Below are 25246 nucleotides of genomic sequence, written 5' to 3'. Positions count from 1 at the left end.
GCCACCCCTGTGACAACCTTGCCATCAGCCCCAGAGTTCATTTGTCCCCTCCTTCACTGTGACACACCTCACTTATTCCTCCCACGTAGTTCAGGTATATAGCGCAAATGAAAAACACAAGAAAACACAGCATTGACAGTATAAATGAACTTAATGATACATTAAAATGCTGTATTTTCAGGTATAGAGCAACTAAATAATGCATGGAAACCCTAAGTTGCAGACATAGATCACAAGTCGTACACCCCAAAGGCCAGCCATGGCACCAAAACTGCACACATAGGACTTGTCCCAGCACCCAGATTCCATCTACAGGAATTGCCCAGCACGCAGATTGCATCCACACACTTGGTTGCCCTTAGTCGGCTCACCCTAACATACAAACACTTTCAAAACACAAATGTACTTTCTCTCCTTCTCATAATTTCCCCCATCTAATCATCTCTCCCCTTCCTCATTACCCCCTTTTGTCTCTCTCCATTCCTTTTATCTCTCCCCTTCTCTTTGATCTTCCTTTTCTCATTATCTCTCCTCCTATCTTTCCCATTTCTGTTATCTCCCCACTTCTCATTATCTCTCTTCCTCTTTATCTCTCCCCTTTATACCACACCATTTTTTATTTGTTTATATTTCACCCTACCTTTCCCTTCTATCTCTCCCCTTTTCTTCAACCCCCCTTTTCATTCTCCCATTTCTCTCCCTTCCCTGTATCTCATATCATCTCCCTTTTTTATCTATCCTGTTCATCTCTCTCTTCTTTCACTTTAGCTCTCCCCTTATTCAGTATCTCCTTGTTGAAAAGGTATTGTTTAATCTCACACCAGTAATACAAAAGGGTTTCCTTTTAACGATATAACTACTATTCACTCACCAAGAGATAATGGGTCTCTGCTGCAACCAAGTCAGCTATCATTTCCAGAAAACTGCCAATTACTAAAAAGAGAAGACTAACTTATGATAAAGTAGCAATAACTCTACTCAAGTAATGCCACAAATCCTATCTTGCTTTCAATAGACGTGGGAACCCTAGTACAAAACATAACATTTTCTCTACTTAACCAAACATGCTTTCATAACAGCGTAGAAATAAAACAAACAATAAACATAAGTCCTGCAATCAAATATATCAGTGATCTTTAAAGTGATTTATTTAATATTTTGGTTTAAGCGATGTAACACCCTAGGCTGGGATACAGCGACGTTCTCTATATTCCGGAGGGTCTGAATATATATATTGTATATATTGTATAGACAGGTCTGACTATCTCTACAATAAAACTCTTTCTGAGCAGGTCGCTTTGGGTGGCTTCGGGACAACTAGAAACCCATCCAAAATCATTAAACCCGTTGCATTCTGGGAGTAAAGTTCACACCTTGTTGTTTCTCAAGATAACAGAGCGAGTAAGCGGGGACTTATTCACTACATTTCCCAGAAGCCTTTGCCACTGATATCCCTATCCGCTTTCCAGCAGACATACTTGGGAGTTGTAGTTCTTTACCAGGCTCTTTTGCACAGCACTGCGCAAAAAAACCACTACACGTCCCATAATGCACCGGGCGAGTGACGCCTCTATCCTGCTGTGTGTGGCTGGCTGTCATTAGGGTGGGGGTCTTTAACAAGGGGGTCTTGGCGAGGAGGCCTAGCTGTGAAACGGGTACTTGTTGGGAGAAGTGACAGATATCTTGCAGTCTGACTTGACGTCACTAGGGTGGGCCTTTTACGTGTAGTTGATGGACGAGACCCCTTATGCGAAGCAACAAGCTGCCCATCTGATGCAGTGTACACGATAAGGGGGGCTATTGCGTAACCTGAGAGGCAGCCCTCTGGTGTGTATGCCAGATCATTAAAAGAAGATGTAGCTGGCAGAGCTATGGGGCTTAATGGCATGGCGGAGGCATGATTACTCATGATTAGTGCTGCCTCCAGTTTAAATGACATGAGCAGCTAGGCCATGCACTCATCGGTGTTAGTGCTGGGGTGGGCACACTTCACAATTGGGCGCATCATTTACTTGCGCGGACTTGCTTGGTGTGATTGACGGTATATTTATTGGCATAGCAGATGTATGTTTAATGGTGAGATAGATTGTGATACATACGTGTCGTTGCATCTGACCATTTAGAGAATTTTCACTCTGTTGCAGGCATTTAATGACAGTTTTGGCGAACTGTTGTCAGCGCATAAGAATATAAGTATTTAACAGCCTGAAACAAGCAGCAGAATAATTCTTTCCAATATTATACCATTGTAATATTGTTCTGCAGTATTGTATGGCGGTTTTCTCCGGCGCTGGGTAGCACTCTGTAGCGCACGGCTTAGTACTGGCGGTCGTGTACACTGAACCCGAAGCAGCGTAGAGTTGTTCATCTGGGTTGTTCCATCTTAGTGACCTGTGAAATCAGACATGGAGTCCGAACCTCATCCGGTAACCGTCGGCAACCTGAATAGGACCGTTCTACACTGATCTTCAAATCAGTCGAGGAAAAAGCACAATAATGGCACTCCTCAGAGACTTCCCGGCTCAGGTAAGGCATGTGAACAGTTCTAGAAACGTATATATACTGGGCCATATCTAGAGAGATTCATTCTCATGCGTTAAATGCTCCTGAGTGTCGCGCTGACACATCCACGCATGTTTACAGCCCGTTACTGCAACAAGAAATAAGGGTGTCTCACGAAACTCTGGTCGGAAATTAAAAAGTTGCTTTTTAAACAAAAATAGAAAACCAATTTAATGACATTATAGCCACAAGTGCAAATGATAACATTTTAAACATACGTTCCCCAAAAATGTAATCAAATGACAAAACACAACGTAATTAAAAACACAAATGTGTAAACATCGGTGGATCTTTAACTGCAACGGCTACATCTTGTATTAATATTCAGGACATACGGTAAAGAAAAGTACCCGTTACCAGGAATTCTTCTTACTATATCGCTGTTAGATTCTGTTACGGGCAGAGGGGCTATCAGCCCCGTGTGTACTGAGAAGCTCTGGCTTCTTTAGAAGTATATGAGTAGGCATTCTCACGAAAGTCATCTCTTCTCCAGGGCTCCAGAATGGATCCCGAGCGTCTCTTCACCAAGCTGGAGCGGATTGGTAAAGGCTCTTTTGGAGAGGTATATAAGGGCATAGAGAATCACAGCAAAGAGGTAGTTGCAATCAAGATCATTGACCTGGAAAAGGCAGAAGATGAAATCGAGGACATACAGCAGGAGATCACAGTGCTGAGTCAGTGCGATAGCCCGTATATCACCCGCTATTATGGCTCCTACCTCAAGGTACGTACACCTTACTCCAGGGGCCAAACAATTTGTCTACAATGATGTTACATTATGGCACATGGTTCACAAGATGGTAACTGGTTTTGTTTTTTTTTTACACAGGGGTCTAAGCTTTGGATTATTATGGAGTACTTAGGAGGGGGATCTGCTCTGGACTTGGTAAGGGCTTTACTGTTACTAGAAATACATGTATAATATTGTATGTAGTACATTTTTATACCTAACTCTGCTTCCCATACTCTTATATTATATAACCATTTGCCCTCTTCTTATTATGAAGCTGAAACCAGGTCCTCTTGAAGAGTCTTATATTGCCACCATGCTTCGTGAAATCCTAAAGGGTCTGGATTACTTGCACTCAGAGAGGAAGATCCACCGTGATATTAAAGGTAAAAAGAATGGGCTACAGAGCAGTGTTATCAGTGAAAACGGAGAGACAGAGCTGGGCTTACAACCTGTATGCCCCTAAACACATTTTACACACTATATACTGTATATATACACACACACACATACATACAGATCATAAAACTGTAGTATGGGAAACTTACTTTTGCAATGTAACCTCAGTCTACTATGACACAGGTGCAATTATTAGACTTTTAAAGCGTTCACGACCGTGTTCATAAACTTTTTTTTTTTTTTTAACTTTATCCTATCCAGCTGCAAACGTGTTGCTTTCGGAGCAGGGAGATGTAAAGTTGGCCGATTTTGGGGTAGCGGGTCAGCTAACTGACACTCAAATAAAGAGGAACACTTTTGTGGGCACTCCATTCTGGATGGCTCCAGAGGTCATTAAACAATCCGCCTACGACTTCAAGGTAAGAGTAAAAATCTGAGGTCCATGAAGCTGTAACATATGGATTTGCTCCTCCATTTATGGTCTCTTCGTCTCTGTTCTTCCAGGCTGATATTTGGTCTCTGGGAATCACTGCAATCGAGCTAGCTAAGGGAGAGCCCCCGTATTCTGACCTCCACCCCATGAGGGTCTTGTTCTTGATCCCCAAGAATAACCCCCCAACACTGCAGGGACAGCACAGCAAACCATTTAAAGACTTTGTGGAGGCCTGTTTGAACAAGGACCCCCGCTCTGTAAGTTTCCTTCAATGGACTATTGACTAAGAAATATAGGTCATGGTGAATAATTGATCAACGGATCTGAAAAACAATTTTTAGAGCTGAGAAAAATTGACACTCTAGATCAGGGGTGTCCAACCTGCGGCCCTTCAGCTGCTTCAACTGCTGCAGGACTACATTTCCCATAATGCTCTTTATTGAACACGGTTTGGCGATATTTGACCTTATTTTGGGTTATTATAGCCATGGTGCTCAACGGGTACGCTGGCCATCTGCTTTGCATAATACCCAGTAACTAGACGTGAGGATATATAATGATTATTTAGATAGATGGATGGATATTTCGGTCTTTCTACCTGAAACACTGCTGTTATTTTTAGTCTTAAGTGCTTTACCAAGCTGTCCCGATATATTGGACCTATAAATATATAAATTCCGAGCATGATAGGTTTAGCCTGGACGGCGGGTGAAACCCATGTATATTTTATTATTACAGATTGATAGATGGCCATGTTGTTGAGACAAGCCGGTCAGGAAGTAGTATTTTTCACAGCAGGATCTCTCTTTGTGACAGAGGCCTACCGCTCGTGAACTATTGAAGCATCGCTTTATCTTAAGATACACCAAGAAAACCTCCTTCCTCATGGAGCTTGTAGAAAGGTACAAGCGTTGGAAAGCCCAGGGTCACCGCGATGACTCTAGTTCTGATGACTCTGACATGTAAGTAAAATTAATTTTTGGGGATTTGCATCAAAACTACTCTCCCACCAGTGCTTTCATTTCTTATCTCTTATCTTTTATCAGGGATAACGAAGACGAAAGGAATCAAAACCACGCTCCCCACTGGTCCTTTCCAGAGACGGTGCGGCCCTCGTCAATGAGCAGAATGCAGTGGGGGTTCCAGCAGGTACCTCTGTATGACCTGACCAAGAAGTTACATTACTTATACATCATAAAAATGTTTAAAAAGTTTAATTACTGTATGGAAATGAACAGGTCGTCCAAAACTATTGGGACTGCACAAGATAGTTTTTACATCAAACACTCAATGGCTTTGGTCCACTTTTGTCACTCCTTTACATGCAGTTGACTGAATGATCCTTCATTGAGTGCTGCCCAAAAATCTGCCACCAGCAGAGTGGACACTCCATATAGTAAGCCGCTGGACTATAAACACCATTCTAGAGATGCTAGACGTAGTCATTATGTATATCCCTGCCATAGATACATAGAACATTGTGAAGGTGGCAGTTTGTAAAACATAACCCTGCTATTTTCCTGTTCATGTCTACTTTGTAATCATAACTTTCTCAAATTGCCTATCTTGCCTTATTTATTTGGTACAGCAGCCGGCAGAAGTGATTAAACGTCTCCCACGGTCACACTGTTTGTCGGCACTAGTAACGCCTGTCTTTCGGGAGGTGAGAAATGTGCGAAGGAATGCCATGTGAAATGAAAACCGGCATGACATAGCAGAATAGTTTTAAAATATATATATATATTAGAACCATGCATATGTTTAGAGCATACTTGGCCATATATATATATATATATACATACACACACAAAGTACTGAGCAGAGGCGCTGCACCAGTGCAACCTGCTGGCCAGAAGTGGTAGTGCAGAATCCATGTTTATTTGCTTAAATAGCCAAAAAGCATGATTTGAATTCAATGTGCTTAATATTGTACACTAGACATGTGTTATTCCATAAGTAGAAGTCATGGCTTACTTTTTTCCCCCAACAATAAATAGCGCAGCAAACTGCAGGCCATCTGTCCATGTGCTGATGCACACACAGGTGTATTTGGAGTCCACCACACACATGAGGGAGCTGCAGGGACATACATTTTCCATTCATTTAATAAGCAGTTAGATAATTGGTTTCCGTGGTTCCGTTCTTGACACTGCAGTTACGGGAGCAGCGTTGTGCGGGTGCCTTTGGATCGGTGCAGGAGCTGGAGAACGCCTTTAGCCTGGCCGAGGAGTCGAGTCCTGGGATCACCGACCAGCTCATCGCTCACTTGGTAAAGCGAGTGCAAAGGTAGGTGGCTTTGTAGCTTTCATTTCATCTCGTTTGTGGTTAAGTGTTTTGCCATGTTGGTTGTTATGCACAGTGATATACTCAGGAGTGTTTCATTTAATTTAGCCACTCACCTGTTCTTCTCGTTGCAGATTCTCCACAGCTCAGTGAAAATAAACCCCACGGGCACCCAGTTTCCACATCCCCACCTCAACTGTGATAAAAGTGACATCCAGACCATGGCATTACTTTTAAAATGTTTATATATTTTTTTTTTAACAATATTGTAACAAAGTGTTTACCAACAGTCCTGATGAGCCAGCATGTTATGTACAAAAATAAACTGACATTTCATTCATACAAATTGTCTACCGACACATTTACCAATTGCAGCTACTCTAGTAAAATAACGATTCTGTGTATGAGAATGATGAAGCTTTTTCATAATAAGCTCATATAAATATATTCCAAAAGCAGCACAACACTTAAGGATGTTTCAAAGCATGTTGCTGATCCAAAATCCATTGATTGAAGGTGTTGGACTCCTTTCTACATAAATGCTTTCTTTGCATGCCATATGATGGCTTTCTAGCCTGGACAGCTTGTTTCCGGAACTGCCACAGCAGTCCTGTATAGGTTATGGTCAGGAATTAGATACACTTGTCCAGAATGCCGTCTTATGCAGGGTTAGATTGCACGGTATTGTTTAAGGTCCACGTGCGACATTCTTCTGTAAAATCTTTTACAACATAACACACGAGATGCCAGCTCCCACGTGTAACGAAGCAAACCAGCGTTCAGAAAAATGCTTATTATACACCAGGGTACAGGATCAGAGGTTCCACAAAACCATAGGAAGAAGGACATGGGAATCGCTGTGATAGACGGCACAGAAGAAGAACATGTGGAGGCATTCTGTACGGTCAGACAACTTGCATTTAAATGGAACAGAGCAAAAAGCCTTTGTATTCCAGTATACAGAGTGTTAGTTGTGTTACGGGGGAATAGTTTAATATATTCTTTATTGGTAGCAATACCAGCCTTGAAGCGAATGATTTTTTCCTTGCTAGCGATCACTTAATGTTTCCATCTTCAGAAAAGTGACCTATTTTGCCTGGAGAACTCACACAAAGCCTGATGACTTCCATCCACCTGCACAGATGAAGACAGGGCATTGGCAACAGATCATGTTTGGGTATTTAAGGCCAAGATTAAACTGGAAACGTCCTGAATTCACAGGTATTCTTTAGTTAGGTATATGAGATTATTGGTAAGTGGCAGATAATTGTCGCTGTGTAAAGGCAGCGCAAGAAGAAAGTGAAAATGCATAAATAAATACATTGAGACACTTCATTCTGTGAAAGATGGACTTCCGCTCCAGAACTGTGTGCATTCTGAAGGTCTCTCTATTACAAGTGCCGGGGCAGTCAAGCTGATAACGTAACATAAGCTTGTACAGTAGTGTATAGTCCGGGGAGCCTCGTATCACACCCAGCACCGCTCTTTCCCATTCCACTCCGGTATTAGTATACTGGAAACGTACCCGGTATAATAATATCACAGGCCTGGGGAAAATTCTAATCAAATATGCTAATTACCAGTATATATGTAATATAATAATAATATAATATGTAATAGTAACGCTCGCGATGGCATTCGCTATATCTCACCTTCTCCACGTGTACTCGCTGTCAGCACGGAAGAAATATACATGCGATTTGAAGTGCAGCTTAAAGACGTGCCGGCAGCTGACGGGGTCTGTGTGTGACGGGACACTCACTGTGTACCCCAAGAGAGGCAGAGAGGCGAGGGGGGCATCCTCCTGGAAATACACAGATTACTAGTACGCATTTATAACATGTCGCTGACCCATATACTAAGCTAAACCAGATCCATGATTACACATATTGAAAACTGCTATATATGTGTCTTCCGAAATAGAAAAATCACACAGTATACCCCTTTACATTGCAGGACCAGAGCATTTTCCCTGTTTTAATATGCAATGCCCCTCTTTCTCAGTTAGTGAAGCTTTCTTTTGAAACCATATTCACAATTGTAAGACATTATTTTGTGTGATTACAAGAAACAAGGTAAAAAAAAAAAAAACACGCAGTTTTACATGTACATAAATTGTACACATCTAGAGCCAACGGGGGACACAAAAAATACCCAAAATATATTCAACTTTCCCTGATTTGAAACCCACCCTTAATGCTCAGGATTTTCAACTATGCGTTAGATGGCAAATATTACAAGATGCACATGACTTTTTTTTCTTCAAATTTAGCAAGGTGGGACTCTAACATAATTATTGGTGACAGCTAGCAAGACCCCGTATAAAACTATTATATATATACGGTACATACATATATATACATACATACATACATAACTGAAAAAAAGACAATCCAGAGTATTTTACTAGGGTCATTTTGCCACTTTTAGGAGGTGTCTTCCAAAGTTGGGGGTCATTTTTTTTTCCTGGTTTTCACTCTTTTACAATTATATTATATGGACAATTGATGGGATTTGGTTTTTTTTTTATTTTACACACACACACACACACAGGTTCATGTTCACCGGCAGAGATTTTGCTGCTGCAAAAAGCCAAAGATGTAGGGGATACGTCCCTGGCCCTATAGGGCAATTTTCTGAGACTTGTCCTCTATGTCCTTAAGTAAACAGGGGGATCTAAAATATCATTAAAAAAAACAACCCAAAAAATAACTACTGTATGTCCAATTTAATTGGATTTTTTTCAATACAACAAACACTCCAGCAGGTTATTTTGCTACCTGCTATTTTACCTGGTGAGTCTTGTAGAAGAAAAGGCAGAAATTGGTAAAAACCACCCATAAGCGCTGCCAGCCATTACTGTTTTTAAACTTGCGGAGCAGATAACCCGAAAGCTGATTCTGGAGAACACAAGAGATTTCATTCACATTGTGAAGTGTTAATATTATCTATTATTTGTACAGCGTCAATGTATGCGGCGCTTCTTACAATATTTTCAAGGGGTATAAGAAAACTAGAGTCGACATAAAGACAAAGCGATGCGTTTGGTAAATAGGGCCCTGCTCGCAAGATATGTGGATAACAGGACTCTAATGTAACTGGAATGCTTGTTCTGTCGTATTTGTTAATGTTGATTTCATATTTTGAGTTTAAATATGGCTTGGTTTTGCAGTACAAACTTTCATGACATTTTTGGGAACACTCTTTGGCCATAAGTGTAAAGGGAATCCCTACTTATCAGGCAAAACACACAATTTAAGATGCTTTCTTCTCTTAACTGACAGCCAAACCAATTCCATTAAAAAATAAATGGACCCATGAAGCTAAACTAAAGGTGATCTGTTATCTCAGGCTTGAGTGTGATGTTAAAAGAGTTAAATGAATGAGCGCGTTCTGGAATCTGTTTCCGGATATCTTCACGGTACCTCCATCATAGCGATGTGGTCAGTGAGGGACACGCTCTGGTTCCGGTACCAGCACACATGACTCAGGGTGTTAGGGTGATGACTCTCTGCAGAGGAGATCACAACCGCTTCTGTACAATCAAAGAACACAAAGCTCATTACAGACATGTCATTGTCAGCACTCCCCTGAGTGCGTTATCACCTAATGAATCCAAAGAGTAAGTTTCACCTTGGAGTCAATCTTATTGACCAATGATCATGTTATGTTTGCTTTAGATCGATGAGGACAGGATCGCCATCTCTATCCTTTCATTCCATTTCATAGAGCTTTTCTTTGATGATGTAGAAAATAGAATTTCCCAGGTCTTTATACATACACCTGAACTCAGCTTAATGTATGTTACACAGTAACCCAATAACATGCATGTTTACTCTGAGGTATATATAACTCAACATATTAACGAGCTATTCCCCTGTAGCCTGATCAGATAAAAACGAGTTACAGGCGGTCACGGTAAAAGCTGGTATCGCCCGGTAGCACCAAAAGCAATAACGTTACTCACGCTGGAGAAAAGGCGCGGGCAGCTCGCCGTATCGGGGCGCTCGGCTTATAGCGGCGTTCAGATCCTCCAACCATTGCCTCATATCAAGCTGTGAACTGGAACAATGCAGCAAAAACACACAAAAAAAGCAAACAAAAAATCACTGCCATCAGTGGCAGTAAAGCACTTCAATGAAATCAATGGGCGTATACCCTATCACTGATTGACAGCTTAAGCAGCCAATCAGCGGCAGGAAATTGCTCCCGTTGCGCCAATAGCGCCAGAGCTGACTGGAGGGGAGTACATCATGTGCTGGGAAACGCATGCAGCCGAACACATCTCCTGCAGGCATTTAGCTGGGGGGTGGGGAAAGGGGCAAATGCATTTGGGGGGGTTCTGCAGAATGGCACAAACATTTAAAGGGGCCAGGCACCTATAATTTGCATTAATGTGTATACGATGGCTGGAGTTCCCTTTTACAAGCACCTGTACACCCTTAACCAGCAATGCTCACACAGGTCGTATCGCTGTAACACGGCACAAAGGGCAGCAGCTCTCTACTGCACTCACCTGGCAGCCACTCCAATAGTGGTCTGTGCAGAGTAGATCGTGAAGCAGTGGGGGACAGAACTCTGAATGTCCTCAGCCTGTGGATAGTGACCACAGATGAAAGTTGAATGGGACACACGACAAGTTGTTGGACAAATATAGCCAACGCTACTCAAGCAAACGTCTCTAAGGGACATGGCATACACAGGTCTGGTTGCACAAGTGAAAGGCTAGAAAGCAGAATAAGTGGGCCTGATGTCTTAAAATACTCACAGGTGGATCCAGAACCATCAGCTAAGATCAGAATAGCGCATGCAATGTTACAAACAAAGAGGGATATAAAAATAAAGCAGACAGCAGGCAAGAAGTTCCATGTACAGCGATCACGGCTATCCTCGTTTTATACGTGAGGAGTAACTTTACAATAAACATTCAATCCAACTTTAGTAAACAGGGATAGGCACCGATATTTCTCATGGTGGACAAAATAATGATGTCACGGACTCCGGTGTCCTTCTACGGAAACTTTTCCCATCCCTGTTAGCGAGTAAAGTGTTGATTAATTCAACTTCACTCTCACCAACTTCACTCTCATTAAGAGATCACCCACTACTTGCAATAGAAAGTGTTTTTCATAATGCATAAACCCCACAACGCTCCAGCAAATAATAGCTTTTGTGAATAAACTCTAAAGTGTGTGTAACATCTCAAAATTATAAATTGCAGTCTTAGCTGAAGGATTAACTAGACCGCATCGAACAGCAAACATGCCAACAGAAAATATCCAGACTCCGAATCCCTCACCAGCATTCCATGCAGAGGAAGACGCGCATGAACCCGGAACTGATTTGTGCAGCTCAGCCCTTTCCGTGTGTATAACAGCACATCCGAGAACTATTGTATAAAAAGAAATGCATAAATGAGGTCTCTCTCGTTACATTTCTAACAATTATTATCAGGGCTGTTCCCGGGAAGGGAGGGAGACACGTCAGAAAAGGGGAGAAAAAACAAAAAAACAATGGTAACTCCAACATGCTTTCAGTAGATAATTCTTTGCATGGCGGGTTTGGACATCACATGCATGCTGCGGACACAGTTTTGTATGGCAGATGCAGTAATACATCTTTGTATGGAGAGTCCAATACTGATTGAGTATCCCTTATCCAAAAATCCCTTATCTGATTTTCTTTTGGGGGGGGGGGTTAAGTAAATTCAGATGAGGGAAACTCGCAACAGGCGAGGTGTCTGACCTCTCCTGTAGTCAGTAGATCCTTTTCGGCTTCTCTCTGTGTGGTTCAGGTTTCTCCCCGTTGTACCAGATCGCTTCCGGTCCGGTGCTCAGGCTTCCCCAGAACACTTCCGCTCCCTTTGTCCTCCCCAGACAGGAAGCACTATGGAAGTGCGGGGAGAAGCCTGACCAACAGGTGAGAAGACAGATCCGTTATCCAAAATGATCCCTTATCCAATATACTTCTTTTCTCGAGCATTTCAGATAAGGGATACTCAACCCGTAGCAATAATCTTACTGCAAATGCAACTTTGCAATGATCTTTTATTTGCATAGCGCCAACAATTTACTCAGCGCTTCTTATAATATAATATAAAAATGGAAGCGACAAACTAAGGCGAACTGGTACTTTAAGACAGCCCTGCGTGCAAGTTTACAATCTAAGTACAGTCCAAGTTTTTTCTGCAGTGGGCCACTTCATCAGAATTGTATACGTGCGAGGGCCGAACTCATTTTTCACTGTGAGAAAATATGGCCTTTAATAAAATATGCAGATTAAAATAAAGTAAATGACACAAAACCTTTACTTTTCCTCTCACAGATTTCTGGGCCTAGAAAGTTTTGTGACTACAAATTCAGGATTCAGGATAATTAAAAATGAAATAGTTCTATTTATTCTAGGGATGCACCAAAATGAAAATTCTGGACCAAAACATTCCAAAACCAGAAATGACCCCCCACCTTTAAAAATAATAAAAACTCACATTTTTAATAAAAGTAGGTAACACACCACAATTGGACAAAAAAAAATAGCAATATGACTTGGCATACCCAGGCAACCAGTAAATGCTGGTACCTAGGCATGATGGGACTGTGCTTGCTGTTAGCAATCACACTCCTATCATGCCAAGTCAGCCAGTACATGCTGGTACAGGGTGGCTGTAAGTGATGTGCAGACCCCATATTGCTGGCAGCTTCAATACACAAGGGGGGCATCTAGCTAGGTTTCAGCATGTACTGGCTGACTTAGCAATCACACTCCTATCATGCCAACAGCAATCACAGTCCCATCATGCCTAGGTTCCAGCACTTACACATCCATGCTATCACACACACACTCATTCATATACTCAATTCATTCACAGATTCATTCCCTCAATCACACATACTGATTCAAATACCCTCCCCACCTCCTTACCTGCACTGCAGCTCCTCGATGCCGCTCACAGACTTCAGCAGGGGGCGCAGCCTCCCTCTGCATTCTCTGGTACTGCACAGAGGAAGCAGGACTGGAGCAGAGTCATGTGATGTCACGTGAACTCTGCTGGGTTCCGCTTCCTCTGTGCAGTACAAAAGACCCTCCCACAGGTAAGTAGCAGGGCTCTTGTTGTAGCAAGGCTCGAGGTGCGGCCCGCGTAAGATCGGTTGCCCTGGCTGCCGATCTTACGTGGGCCGCACCTCGAGGTCTCGCGGGCCACATGTTGGACGCCCCTGATCTAAGAGGTAGGCACGCTACTAGTGTGTCTATAGCAAGCTGTATCCGTGATACGCGTGCCACCGCTAGGCTCTCTATTACAGATGTTATAGTCTTGTAAAGAGATACTACTATACATGGAGAGCGTAATAGTAACATGCTTATTGCAGACGTTATTATCTAGCCAGAGTGCAGCAGCTCGTCCCAGAACATTTTATGCATAGGTTTAACGTGGCGTCCGGCAGAGTACACTTACAAGGTAGAACATGCGCTGCTGCAGGCCGCTTTTGGTCAGTTTGAATAGACAGCCCTCACGTATAAACTCCTGCAGGATATGGAATGATACACATTATGTCACATAAACAGCACGGCGCCTGCATTGGCACATTACGTGATTTAATAATACAATATACAGATTGAGTCTAAGTCTATGGGAAACCTATGGGGTGGTGGGAATAAAAATAAATAAAAAAACCACCTGACTGCTGAATATTGAAATAACTGAATATCGAATAATGTGATAATATCATTATGGGATTTTGGGGAGATGTCTCTGTATAGGGATGGCGTGTAATATACGGCACAGACTTACTCGGCCGGGTGATGCCAAGTTCTCTCCTCCAAGCAGATCCTTCTGAAGCTGATGGAGTCTCTGCAGGTTCTGAAGGTGCAGCAGACGGTGCCGTAGCTGGGAACTCACCGCGCTCGCCTCGCCTAAAGCTCCTGTCAGTGACACAATTGGATCTTTTACGGCCATTTAAACCAGTAGCATAGATTTGGAACTTGGTTAGACTTATGTGAGGATATTTTGGGCTCCGTCCCTGTGGAACAGAGCCGCTGTGAGCGTTTTTGCTCATATATAATGCAACATTCTATAAACATGGCATTCTACACAGCTGGATGAAGGCTGAGACGAGCTGAAGCATAGAAAATTCTCTGGGGCCTAAAACTAACCTGCAGTCATTTGGGTTTTTTTAAACAATCTTTGCAGACTTAACGAACAATTAAATAATTTAAGTCAATGACTGTGGGAGTATGTTGAGTATTTAGGAACTTTAGTGGGGAGGATTGACAACCTTTTAAAATACGCATTTAATGCTGGAAACAGAAATATTAACAGTGATCCTGTGTATGTAATGGGTTTTTTTAATATGCTTTTACCAGGAATGCTGCCACACTCCTGACACAACAAACAAGAGGCTATTTTCGGGAAATAAAAGGTTGCTTGTTAGCGATAACAGATTGACCTATTATAAGGGGAGACGCCCCATTTAAATCGGAGACATATTGATATACATAGTCCTTGCTCTCTTGGGCCCAGACGGATACCAACCGTACCCCATGGAAAAGGCCAATAAAGGCCTGGGGTTGGTTGGTTCCCTCACACATCACGCAGGGGAAGTGTGTTTCATATTACAGCTCTGGACCACGATTGGGGTAAGATCAGACGGATACGACGATGGAGATTTTTGCCCTGTAATGGCACGAGAGCTAAAACTTGAGATGCTCCCAAGCGGGGACGCACCGTAGGACTATGAAGAGCCTGTCTTGGTGAACATCTCAGATCTTTGTTACAGAATACTGGAAAGACTAACTAATGTGAGGCAAGTTTTATCTCAACAGCTTTCTCAAGCCACCAGAAGTGGATCTGAATAAAAGGACGAACATGTCTGTACTAGTGCTAATCACTCAACCCAGAGCCCCCCTCAGCCCAACTGTCCTTCCACATTAGTTACACGAGCAAAACGTCGATTAGATTTTTGTTCTGGAAAAGGTATTGTAAAGTCCAATAATGATCCTACTAGCCAGGAGCCTCAGAGCCAGCTAGTCTACTTGAAAACCTTCTCTGAGGTAACACATAGCATGCGAGGCTTACGCTGGCAGTTGTTGTAGTCGTGGTGAGATGGCGGGTAATGCCGACACAGTCTCTCCAGCAGCTTTTCATACTGCAAGGGGCGCTGTAATGGCTTCAGGAGAAGACAGCTGAGAGGAAGGTAACACACCCGATGTTGCTCAAATTCCTGCAACAAAACCTCAACCTCCTGATGTGAGGGAGACTTATTTTGCAGCTCAAGAAACACATCTTCTAGTCTATGTAGGAGAGGTAAGAGTGCCTGCGGTAGAAAGTTGGGTCAGTACAGACATGTGATAATGAGATCAACCACATTCAACAATGTCTACACATTCAACAATGTCTACACATTCAACAATGTCTACATTCACTTCCAGTTCTGTTGGTGGGAAAAAGTGCTGTACCTACACTACAGCTCAAATGTTTGGGGTCACTAAGAAATGTCCTTTTTTGGGGAGGACAACACATTTTATTCATTAAAATAACATGAAATGGATGTGAAATACAGTGCAGATGTTGTTGATGTTGTAAATGTCTATTGTAGCTGGAAACAGATTATTTTTAATGAAATATCTTAATAGGCGTTAAGAGGACCTTTATCGCTCCCCCCACTACTGTGTTCACTAATCCAAGTTGAAGTTTAAAAGGTTAATTTATCGTTATAAAACACTCATGCAATGTGACAGCTAGAAATTTCCTTATTTTTCATGAAAACATCTAAATGACCCCAAAACCTTTGAATAGAAGTGTATTTCAATTCTTATTTATATGTTTTTTTGGATGGCCAGTATTGTTAAAGCTGTGGCAGACATCGTACGGATGTGGCTTTCTAAAACACATATATGCAGAACAGTAAATTCCGAGGTTATTTAACCATCTGACATAGAAAACTAAACTTAGTCATGTCATAATGGTATCGCAAGTGTTAAGAATGTGACAGCGTGAGCTTTATTTAACAGAGGAAAAAACACAAAGCTGCGACAACCTCCTGTCTTTTTGCAACGCACACGTGTGGTGACATATAAATAAAACATACACAATCTCACCCGTAGAGAGGTCATGTTCCTTAGCATGAAGTCTCCAATTATCTGCGTGTCCTTAGAATGTGCAGATCGGCCTTCCCTAGTAGCACATGCATGTAAGAGAAAATGAATAAACATACAAGTAGGTGCATGCCATATTACCTTATCTTATACCGTTACTGCAGTAGTAGCTACTCCATGTAACACGCATGTAGGAAGGCGTGTAACGTGATGCATTTCCATTATTCACCATTCTACAGGATGCTGGGGAGTTCTCAGAAGGGTTTGGATGGAAGGTCACAGGGACGTGGATGATGGCTGGGAGAATATTTGGAAATATTTTACCAAGTCAAAAGAAGAAAGTGATTATGTTGAATCATCAGTAGAGTTTTGGCGAACCAACACTTTAAGGGTACATTAACTGCATACCTGGGGTCTTTCCAGGGTAGGGTATCCACAGCTCACCCTCTTTTGAGGAGGTAGCCTTGCCTAGGGGTGGGGATCGGTCTAGACAGCCTTTATTTGAGTGGAAGTAGGAGGGAAGTGAGTGAGGAGTAGGCATGTCCACCAGCGCTCCTCTGCTCAAAGAAAATAAACTGACAAGGAAAACCTAGGGAGTTCAGCTATGTTGACAGGTATGTTGATCTCTCAATACAAGGGATGAACAAGCTGGTAATTGTATGGAGCAGCCATCCAGTTGAAGAGGCCTTGAACATTCAAAAGGCTGCCAAACTGTCAATGCCTCATATGTACAAAACACATCACAACAAGAAAAACATTTTCATGCACTTGGGACACAGACCCAAAATCCATGTAACGTCACAGGCGTACTGACCAGAGAGCAAGGACGTCCTCCAGCTGCTGCACAAAGTTTTGATGAAATTGATGCACAGAAGCCATGTTAAAAAACAGAGGCTTCATCAGTTTCTCAGACGCCCCGTGGATAATGCCTCCTTTACAGAGAGCCCCGTGAAGCCACTGGCAGGGAAAGAGACAAATGTGCTTAATGATCTATAAAATGGCTTCGTGTATCTGTAACACTTAATCACGTGAGCCATGCTGCGAGCTGAGGTAATGTCCGCACATAGCAGGTCTCTGGCTGAGAGAATCAGCAGGACTTTTATTTTAAAATATGGGGAGAAATAATCACGCAGATCCTGAGAACAAGATGGCCGATCCCATCAGATACACAAACGGTCTTTCTAATACATATAAATTACACATCTTTAACACCATTACGTTTCTGGATCTGGGAAAAGTGCAATAATCACTAGTACGTGATTAAGCAATCCAACTTCCATGGTATAATACCCCAGGTGGTGCAAAGTGAGGGGCATTCTTGAGCCGTCTGTCAGCAATGCCCCTGCACACGGCAGGACCTCCGATCTTGCCCCAGGAGTCCTTGTTACATAACTGACTCAACGTCATCTCGTCATTTCACTGTTAAGAGCACCGTACTTTGAAATCATTGGTTGCTTATAAAAGGTAAACATGTCCTGCCTTTGTTTTAGACACACATGTATATATAATTTTCTTCTGTGCTTCCTTGTGGTGACATCAAAAGAAACTTCCCTCTATTTCTGAAATCAATACAGAGTGGTAACGTTTCCCCATCACGGAAATCTCTACTAACAACTGGAAACATATCATCAACAGCAGCATTACATTGGCCCTTTTCTTACCACAGTTATGACTTCAATATCCTTAATATGCGAGGTCTCTGTACTCAGTATTTCTTTGGTTATGTAATAAGCCTCTCCCATCTGCACATTAGGAAGAAAAAGACAGTTCATACTCTGACACAAAAGCACTGAAATTTGCCAGTGGCTTAACATACATATGGGGAAAAAGATAATTGTTGGTACCAAATGCAGAACTATTTCACCAAAGCTCGAAGAAGGCATTCTGAATCAAAGATGAGACCAATGACTGATTAAATCTGGGCCTCTACATCAGGAAACATGGGCCAAATATAAGTTTAGATAAGTCTTCCAAAAGAAGGGGCCCAATTCTTCACTAAAACAAAGGTTTGGAGTCCAGGAGACAAATGCTTTCAACAGCATTCTAGAGAACCCTACTACAAAATGACTCTTGCATGGCCTCAACTGGTGCAGTCATGCGTGGAATGGAAAGACGCTGGTCACTACTGCGCTGCCCATACTTAATGAGTGGTACAGGTATTACCCCACTTCAAGGTCACTTTAAGGACACTCGCGAGTAAGGACATAGTAACAGCTTAACCATTCCCGATTACGTAGTGTCCCTTCGCAGCACAACGCTATCGTGTCAGTTTGCCTTTCGCACATCTTAAAGGTTTTGCTGTGAAAATGGCCCAATGTCTAAATCTCGAGCCTTTAGTCCTCAAACATACTCTTAATGTGATGGATATCTCTTAAGATGATGTTGGAACGGTTTGTAAGCCAACGCAGTGTGTAAACAGGACAGCGGCACGGAAGCAAGGTGAGCTGAACTATAGAATATGGCTAACTGATATCAACAAATATGCAAGGAAAGCAAAATGTTATTTTCATAAACAAAAGTACTTCAAATTAAATGATACTAATTAGGGTAATCGCCTGCAAAGTACAGTGCTTTACTAATATGTTAGCAGTGGAGCAAAAGTGTCATCTGCTGCACCACATCATGATTTGTTATGGAGAATTATCATGGGACACTTCTGCAGAGGTCCCAGAAACAAATTCAACCCATTGATGACTACGTATTAACATATTAACAACACAAATTACTACTTTGATCTGCAAGCTCATTGGCGATCTCTCACCTTGTTCTCAGAAGACTCCTCTAAATCATCGGTTCTGGCACTACCGCTGTCACTTAAAGCCGGACTCGGTAAAGGAGAGATGCCCGTCTGGACATTAGAGGAGGGTAAACTGAGAGTCACAGGAGACAGATAACACCCTAGACAGATGAAGACACAGAGACATTGAGATGTTAGTTTGTTAAGAAGGGTGCTGATGTGGAGTCCATTAACTATGTTTGGTGATCGCATTAACTGGACTATCACAGCAGATGTTAACACGTAATGAGAATGTTAAGAGAAAGACCGCACAAAGAGGAGCTCCTAGATTTGCAATAACGTACACCAAGAGTGGTTAAGAAGCGCGGACACCCATGCAGCGGAAAAGGGTACACTGTGACCCTCAGGCAAATTATACGGATACAGTACATGCAAAAAGACGCAGCATTCAAAAGTCTGATTAGTCATCGGATAAAGTAATCAAAAGAAGAAAAGCTAAAAATCCACCGAGTCAGAGATCTTTGTTAAGGAAAGAAGCTTGGAATACAGAGAATTGTCAAGTACAATCGCAGATCGAGAACACAGAGGGTTCTGCAGATGACGACTCACCAAAGTTGGAATTCCACAATGTTTTGTATGTTGCTCAACATCAGTTTCAAGATAGACGTACGCAGGAGCAAATCCAAGGCCACCTTACAGCGAACCGTGCCCTATGGGTTTAGACGCATATGGCACCTCTCCCTTATTATCTAAAAACGCCGGCCAAATTTCAATTTGAAGATGGAAGGAAGCGCTCGTTCATTTTAGACTTCAGAGGAGCTAAATGGCAAGCGCTTTTATTAGCAACTTATGCGGTGAAACAAGTATGAAAATTTGGTTTATCACGGAAGGTATCTGAATGCTCCAAGATCCACACACTGCATTTAGTGTCATTTTAATAGAAGCTAGTTCTGGGGACATTTTGCCTTGAAGGGTGGAGGAGGCAGTGGTGGACAGCAAACACTGAAAGGATTAAATGTATATTGGAATGATGTTTCTAGATCTTTCCACATGTATGTTTTTCTTCTCTAACGACATGTAAGATTGATAGATTCCTCTTTTGCACAGAGACTTCCATGCTTCCTAATAAAATAATTACTCCAATGTTTGTTTTTATGGCACTCTGTAATTATTTTAGGTATAACCCTTGGTAAAGTATAGTTCGGAAAATCCACACAAACTTTAATAAGATGTGCTGCAGGGAACCCTTTTTAGCACGTCAAAGCATTGATATATTCATATGTACAGCTATAAATACATCATTCCTCTCATGGGGGGGGGGCTTTGTTTTTATGGCAAATAGTATATATTATGAGATTCCATGAGCCTCTAGTTATTAAATTACCGAACATTGTTTAGGACAGTCGCTCAACCAGGGATACTTTGTGAAGAACTTAGAACTTTCTTGATGTTGAATGTTAACTGCATTTGCCCAAAAACATGGGCTTCTCAAGAATACTTAAGGTATTAAGTTATTTACTTTTTCAGCAGTGCAATATTATTAGACATCCCTTTGTGGAACCCAAGGATCTCTCTCGTAACAAGAGGGTACCACTTATGTCATGACATGTCCGGGGTCCTTATATATATTTCATAAGCTCACTTACCACCTGCTTTAGTAAACAGACACACTTTAGACTAGACGTTCTCTTACATTATCTGTTACTAATTTATCAAGACACAAAACACTAGCATCAGGCTAAGTAAAAGAGGAGAGCATCAACACTCCTTGTTTTATTGCAGGTACATTCAGTATTAAACAATGTTAAAATGTAAAAATGTAATTTAGGAAAGTTTTACTTTCCTAAAGAAAATAGGGAATTGGCACTAATATGTTTAAAAAAAAAAAAATCAAAAAAAAAAATCACAATAAGGCACAAATAAAAATCTCAGCAACACATCATGTAGTAATCATAACAATGATCATCTTAAATAGCAGATCGTATGAGATGTAGTGGATGCCAACACAGACACTCTCTCTGACCAACGTAATAAGACACCAACTCCACTCGAAAGCACAATGTATACATTTCAGCGGCTTTATGCTTCCGGTCATTAGCATAATAGGTCATTGAACAGAATAAAATGATTAATTTCACAAGGATTACTAAATTATTTGGGAAGTCTAAAGTTCTCTGAACCATTGAAGGTCCATATCTATCATTTCTAGAGCAGAGTAGAGGTTATGGTCACATTGTCACATTGTATAGTTGTGACTATATTTCAACGGTTAAATGTAACACTAATAAGCTTCAATATTCCATATTAAGCAACGATCAACAAAAACTGTACATTTCTGAAGTGCAAATTGAAAGTGTTAAATTAACTGTGTATAAAGTGACATGATATGGCTATTAATGTATATTATTTTTCTACATACAATATTTAGTTTAGGGAAGACTGTTTAGGTGACAATGCCTGTGCATGTGCGTGCTGAGGATGCCCTGCAGTATTATACAGTAACGAGGTTACCGTCTGCACCACCGCAGGTCAAGCCATGCAATGCGGTTAATAGATCTAAGAGGTACAAGAGGAACCTGCAGAAGTGAGTGAAAGGAAACGAGTTTTGGGCTCAAACGTGTAGGCCACCTTGTACTTGTAGGACCTTTTAAGCTGTAATGCCAGTGCAAAAAAACAATTATGGATAAAGGATTTCGATATTGATACTGCTGATGAGCTGAGCATGGCCCCGGATAACCACAAAGGTGAGCAACCTCAAATTACTCAAGAAACTAAATCAATGGAACGGAGCAGTAATTAAGGCGACCGATACAACAAGAAACACCGGTTAGATGTGTCACTAAGTGAGTGCCGGGGTGCATGCTCACGGTTGTCAAGCCGTTAATAGACCGTTTGGTTTCTGCAATGTGCTCATATTTTTCAATTCTTCATTTTGAAGAGTATGTGTTTGATGAGCAGATGTTTTGTGGAAACAATTTGAATACCAAAATCATCGGCAGAGTAGTTAAGGATTAGCAGACACGTTTGTTACATTGTAAGATATTCAGGACAAATTTTGTGCTCCGCTTAAAATGCAACTGGAAAAAAATTTACAACCTAGATAAAAATCGTTTATATATTTTATAGTTAATGTTTCCCACCACCACGCTTAATGGTTATACAGAAACCAAAGTAAAGCCTGTTTGGCACAGTTATATCAAAAAGGGGTATTAACGCAACAGAACTAGGCCAGATTGGTTTCGTTCTTCATTAAACACTGAAGCAGTATTTTCTTTCCCGTGTTTATCTTTGGCAAATAGTTATGCAAATAGAGTCCAGGGTTCTGCTGTTTCACTCAAACTTGTGAGAAAAATACTAGAAAGTACAGTATATGATCTGTGAATAATCGTATCAAATCTTTCTATAAGAAACTGCACCCGGTTGCCATGAAGAAGACCCAAGAGTGCCACACGTGTGCAGAGGAGTGTGCAGTAACCGCATAGAGTGCATAGTAAGCATACTGACACGCATGTATGACTACATAAGGATATGTGAAGTTTGTGCTTAGACCAATAAGATCCAGGTCTTCTGCCATCGTAACATGTACAAAGAGTAAGGAGGGATATAAAATTAATGATGCTTCACAAGTAAATGGTATGTTAATAAGTAGTGTCATAAAATATGTATGGAAAGGAATAGGAAAACAAGTAATGATAGAGATGTCATTCTATATACCTCAGTATAATTTAGAAAGTAACTAAACAAACCCAATACTGTTTTGTTTTTTTCTTTACACTGGCCGAGTAATAGGAAATATCATCACGCTCTTCAGGTTGAGCTCAATCTGCAATGTTATATATATATATATATACTGGAAGAGATTAAAAAAATGAATGGAGATATATAATAATTTCACATGAGCACAGATGAGTCAGTAAGAGATTCACCCAGCCATGAGGAGAACCGGAAACGTACCGAAACCCATATTAATCATATGTCTGGAATGTCCCTCTTATCCTGAATCCCGAACTGATTTAAGTTTACATGGTAATTTGTTAAAGGATTGCTGAAAAATAAGTTGATATCTAGGGGCGTCTCCTCCTCAGAGTCCCACGAATTTCCCTCAGAGCTGCTCGAGTCCTCCGTTGTTGTCGGGGGATAGCTCAGCTGTTCCAGCTGGTCCAAGATGTCTCCAAACTGGAAAGCAGAGCTAGATTCAGAGCGCACAGAGCAGGCCGGGAAGTTTATCATAGAGCTAGCAGTGGAGTGGTTTGCAGAGTGAGAGTAAGGAGGAATCCCGTTGAGGTTGGAGAGGGAGCTGCTTTCTGAACGATGGTGGAGCAGAGAACTGCTCTCAGAACGATGTTGAAGTAAGGAACTGTTTTCTGAAGGGCTTAAGAGGCTTTGCATGAGACTAGCCTGGGCCTTCATTTCAAACAACTCTGTAGCATCTGTAGGCCTTGCATTGCCATTAAAATCTCTTGCGTTCATTTCCTCCAAGTAAAACTCGTCTGGTGGAAGGTCCTCGTGGATAGGAGACACCTCTCTGCCACTGTATGAGTATAGCTCAGCCCCACCGCCAAAAGATATGTCAGCTGGATCATCATCTATAAACTCTTCGGTCAGTAGGAGGGAGTCAGAAGCCTCTGACACCCACAATCTGACATTCTCACCCTGCTGGGATTTTCCTACATCATTAATACCTCCTGAATCTGGTCTACTATGTAAAGAAGGGTTGGGTTGTGGGGAGAGACCTTGTATTGGTGATGCTGTTGGGTGTCTTGCTTCCTCGGGATCTCTGTGGGAAGGTTCCTCTTGTGGTGGAGTATCTACGTTGACATCATTGTTAGGTTGGCGCTTCTGGTAAGGGACGGTTGGGGTAGAATAAGGTGCCAGGGAAGGCGGTGAAGGCGATGCAGGAACGGTCACACTCTCAGTGAAAAAAAGGTTCTGCAAATATCAAGGAAAACCAAAAATTAGAGGGAAAATTTAAATAATAATAAAAAAAACACTACAAGAGTCAAACGATAACAGATACCTCGACATTTATGCAAAAGTACTGTTTACCTCAAATCCAACTTTGACCATACAGTTCTTGTTTTCAGTGGGAAGCTAAAATTAATGGCGGCTCATATACACGCTTGATGTATTTCAGAAGTTCTTAATAAAAGGTTAAGATATTTAAAGAGATGTCTACATACTTATGACTCTTACTATTAGCTCCTTTTGTCCCTTAAGGTAAATAAGCACTATTCATACATAGGCGGGAACAGTCTACAACTGATTTTTGGTAAGAATGGCCTGGCACACAGAAGTATTAACTGAGCGATTATCAAGGACAACCAAGGCTTAATGCAGGGAGGTTACAACAAACAAGTGGACAAAATATCATTATCACGATTAAACGAGCCAAAAAGAGTCAGGAGTCAGACATGTGACAAATACATTAACACAAGTGAAACATCTACTATGAAGGAAATGCTAGGCGGTCAAAGAAAATGGTAAATAGAGGAGGCATGACAGTTGTATGCAAGCACAGAAAAACACTATCTATCTATGGATAGAGCACTTAAGAAAGTCCCAAGTAAAAAAGAGACAGCAAAGCAAGAGGTACCCTGTGTGCTGTATAGCTAAACGCACCTGCTTTGGAGAGTCAGGGATCACAGTGCAAGGGGACACTCTGGCTTTGCTGTGTCTCCTGCAGAACAGAGAGCATGGCAGTCAGGGCAATCCCATTCACACACCAAAGCCCCTCGATTAATACAGCAATAGGTATCACAGAAGCCCAAATATTAACACATCCTATAAGGGGGATATAAAGCATAACAAGACGAAGCCCAACAAGGAATGCACCACAACAAAGAATGTTAATACTGACTAAAACATAAAAAACTTAGACAAGAACAATTATCCCGTGTATAGGAAAAAAAGTAATGGGATTTTGCTGGAGTAAAGCATCACAAGCGCCAAAACAATTTTTTTTAATCTTTCAGAGAGATTCAATTCTGGTGCTGAGAATGTGGAAAATTAG

The 25246-nt window shown here is 41.6% G+C and overlaps 2 protein-coding genes across 2 annotated transcripts in view; one reads left to right on the top strand and one right to left on the bottom strand.

Moving 5' to 3' along the window:
- The first annotated feature begins 2496 nt into the window (after nucleotides 1-2496).
- LOC149288264 (serine/threonine-protein kinase 25-like) lies at nucleotides 2497-6560 on the top strand. Its single transcript, XM_089492003.1, has 11 exons — nucleotides 2497-2526; nucleotides 3056-3286; nucleotides 3392-3448; nucleotides 3570-3678; nucleotides 3953-4110; nucleotides 4196-4381; nucleotides 4941-5086; nucleotides 5171-5273; nucleotides 5713-5787; nucleotides 6280-6410; nucleotides 6542-6560. Exons 1-11 carry the CDS (start codon nucleotides 2497-2499, stop codon nucleotides 6558-6560), a joined length of 1245 nt encoding a protein of 414 aa, XP_089348129.1.
- Nucleotides 6561-7462: 902 nt separating this feature from the next.
- The window catches only part of LOC149288263 (FERM, ARHGEF and pleckstrin domain-containing protein 2-like), a 28428-nt gene continuing 10644 nt past the window's right edge, over nucleotides 7463-25246 (bottom strand). Inside the window, exons 11-26 of the mRNA XM_089492002.1 lie at nucleotides 24856-24913; nucleotides 23260-24165; nucleotides 19261-19347; nucleotides 18161-18241; nucleotides 17314-17456; nucleotides 16503-16578; nucleotides 15481-15718; nucleotides 14197-14327; nucleotides 13861-13929; nucleotides 11678-11796; nucleotides 10924-10983; nucleotides 10375-10469; nucleotides 9833-9942; nucleotides 9200-9307; nucleotides 8060-8211; nucleotides 7463-7541 (exon numbers count right to left, since the gene is read on the bottom strand). Coding sequence (XP_089348128.1) covers nucleotides 7463-7541; nucleotides 8060-8211; nucleotides 9200-9307; nucleotides 9833-9942; nucleotides 10375-10469; nucleotides 10924-10983; nucleotides 11678-11796; nucleotides 13861-13929; nucleotides 14197-14327; nucleotides 15481-15718; nucleotides 16503-16578; nucleotides 17314-17456; nucleotides 18161-18241; nucleotides 19261-19347; nucleotides 23260-24165; nucleotides 24856-24913 — 2512 coding nt within the window. The remainder of the gene's footprint in view (nucleotides 7542-8059; nucleotides 8212-9199; nucleotides 9308-9832; nucleotides 9943-10374; nucleotides 10470-10923; nucleotides 10984-11677; nucleotides 11797-13860; nucleotides 13930-14196; nucleotides 14328-15480; nucleotides 15719-16502; nucleotides 16579-17313; nucleotides 17457-18160; nucleotides 18242-19260; nucleotides 19348-23259; nucleotides 24166-24855; nucleotides 24914-25246) is intronic.

This window comes from Sceloporus occidentalis, unplaced genomic scaffold (genome assembly GCF_023333645.1).
Source record: "Sceloporus occidentalis isolate IW3139 unplaced genomic scaffold, rSceOcc1.0.p SCAF_53, whole genome shotgun sequence".
NCBI classification, from domain to species: Eukaryota; Metazoa; Chordata; class Lepidosauria; order Squamata; family Phrynosomatidae; genus Sceloporus; species Sceloporus occidentalis.
The sequence above is the reverse complement of the archived record's forward strand: the minus strand, read 5'-3'. Positions and strand labels throughout refer to the sequence as shown.

Excerpts from the sequence above, each read along its gene's own strand:
- LOC149288264 (XM_089492003.1), top strand. The coding sequence starts at position 2,497 with ATGGCACTCCTCAGAGACTTCCCGGCTCAG. Across the intron at positions 3,287-3,391 it reads ATTATGGCTCCTACCTCAAG|GGGTCTAAGCTTTGGATTAT; the intron begins GTACGTACACCT and ends TTTTTTACACAG. Across the intron at positions 4,382-4,940 it reads TGAACAAGGACCCCCGCTCT|AGGCCTACCGCTCGTGAACT; the intron begins GTAAGTTTCCTT and ends TCTTTGTGACAG.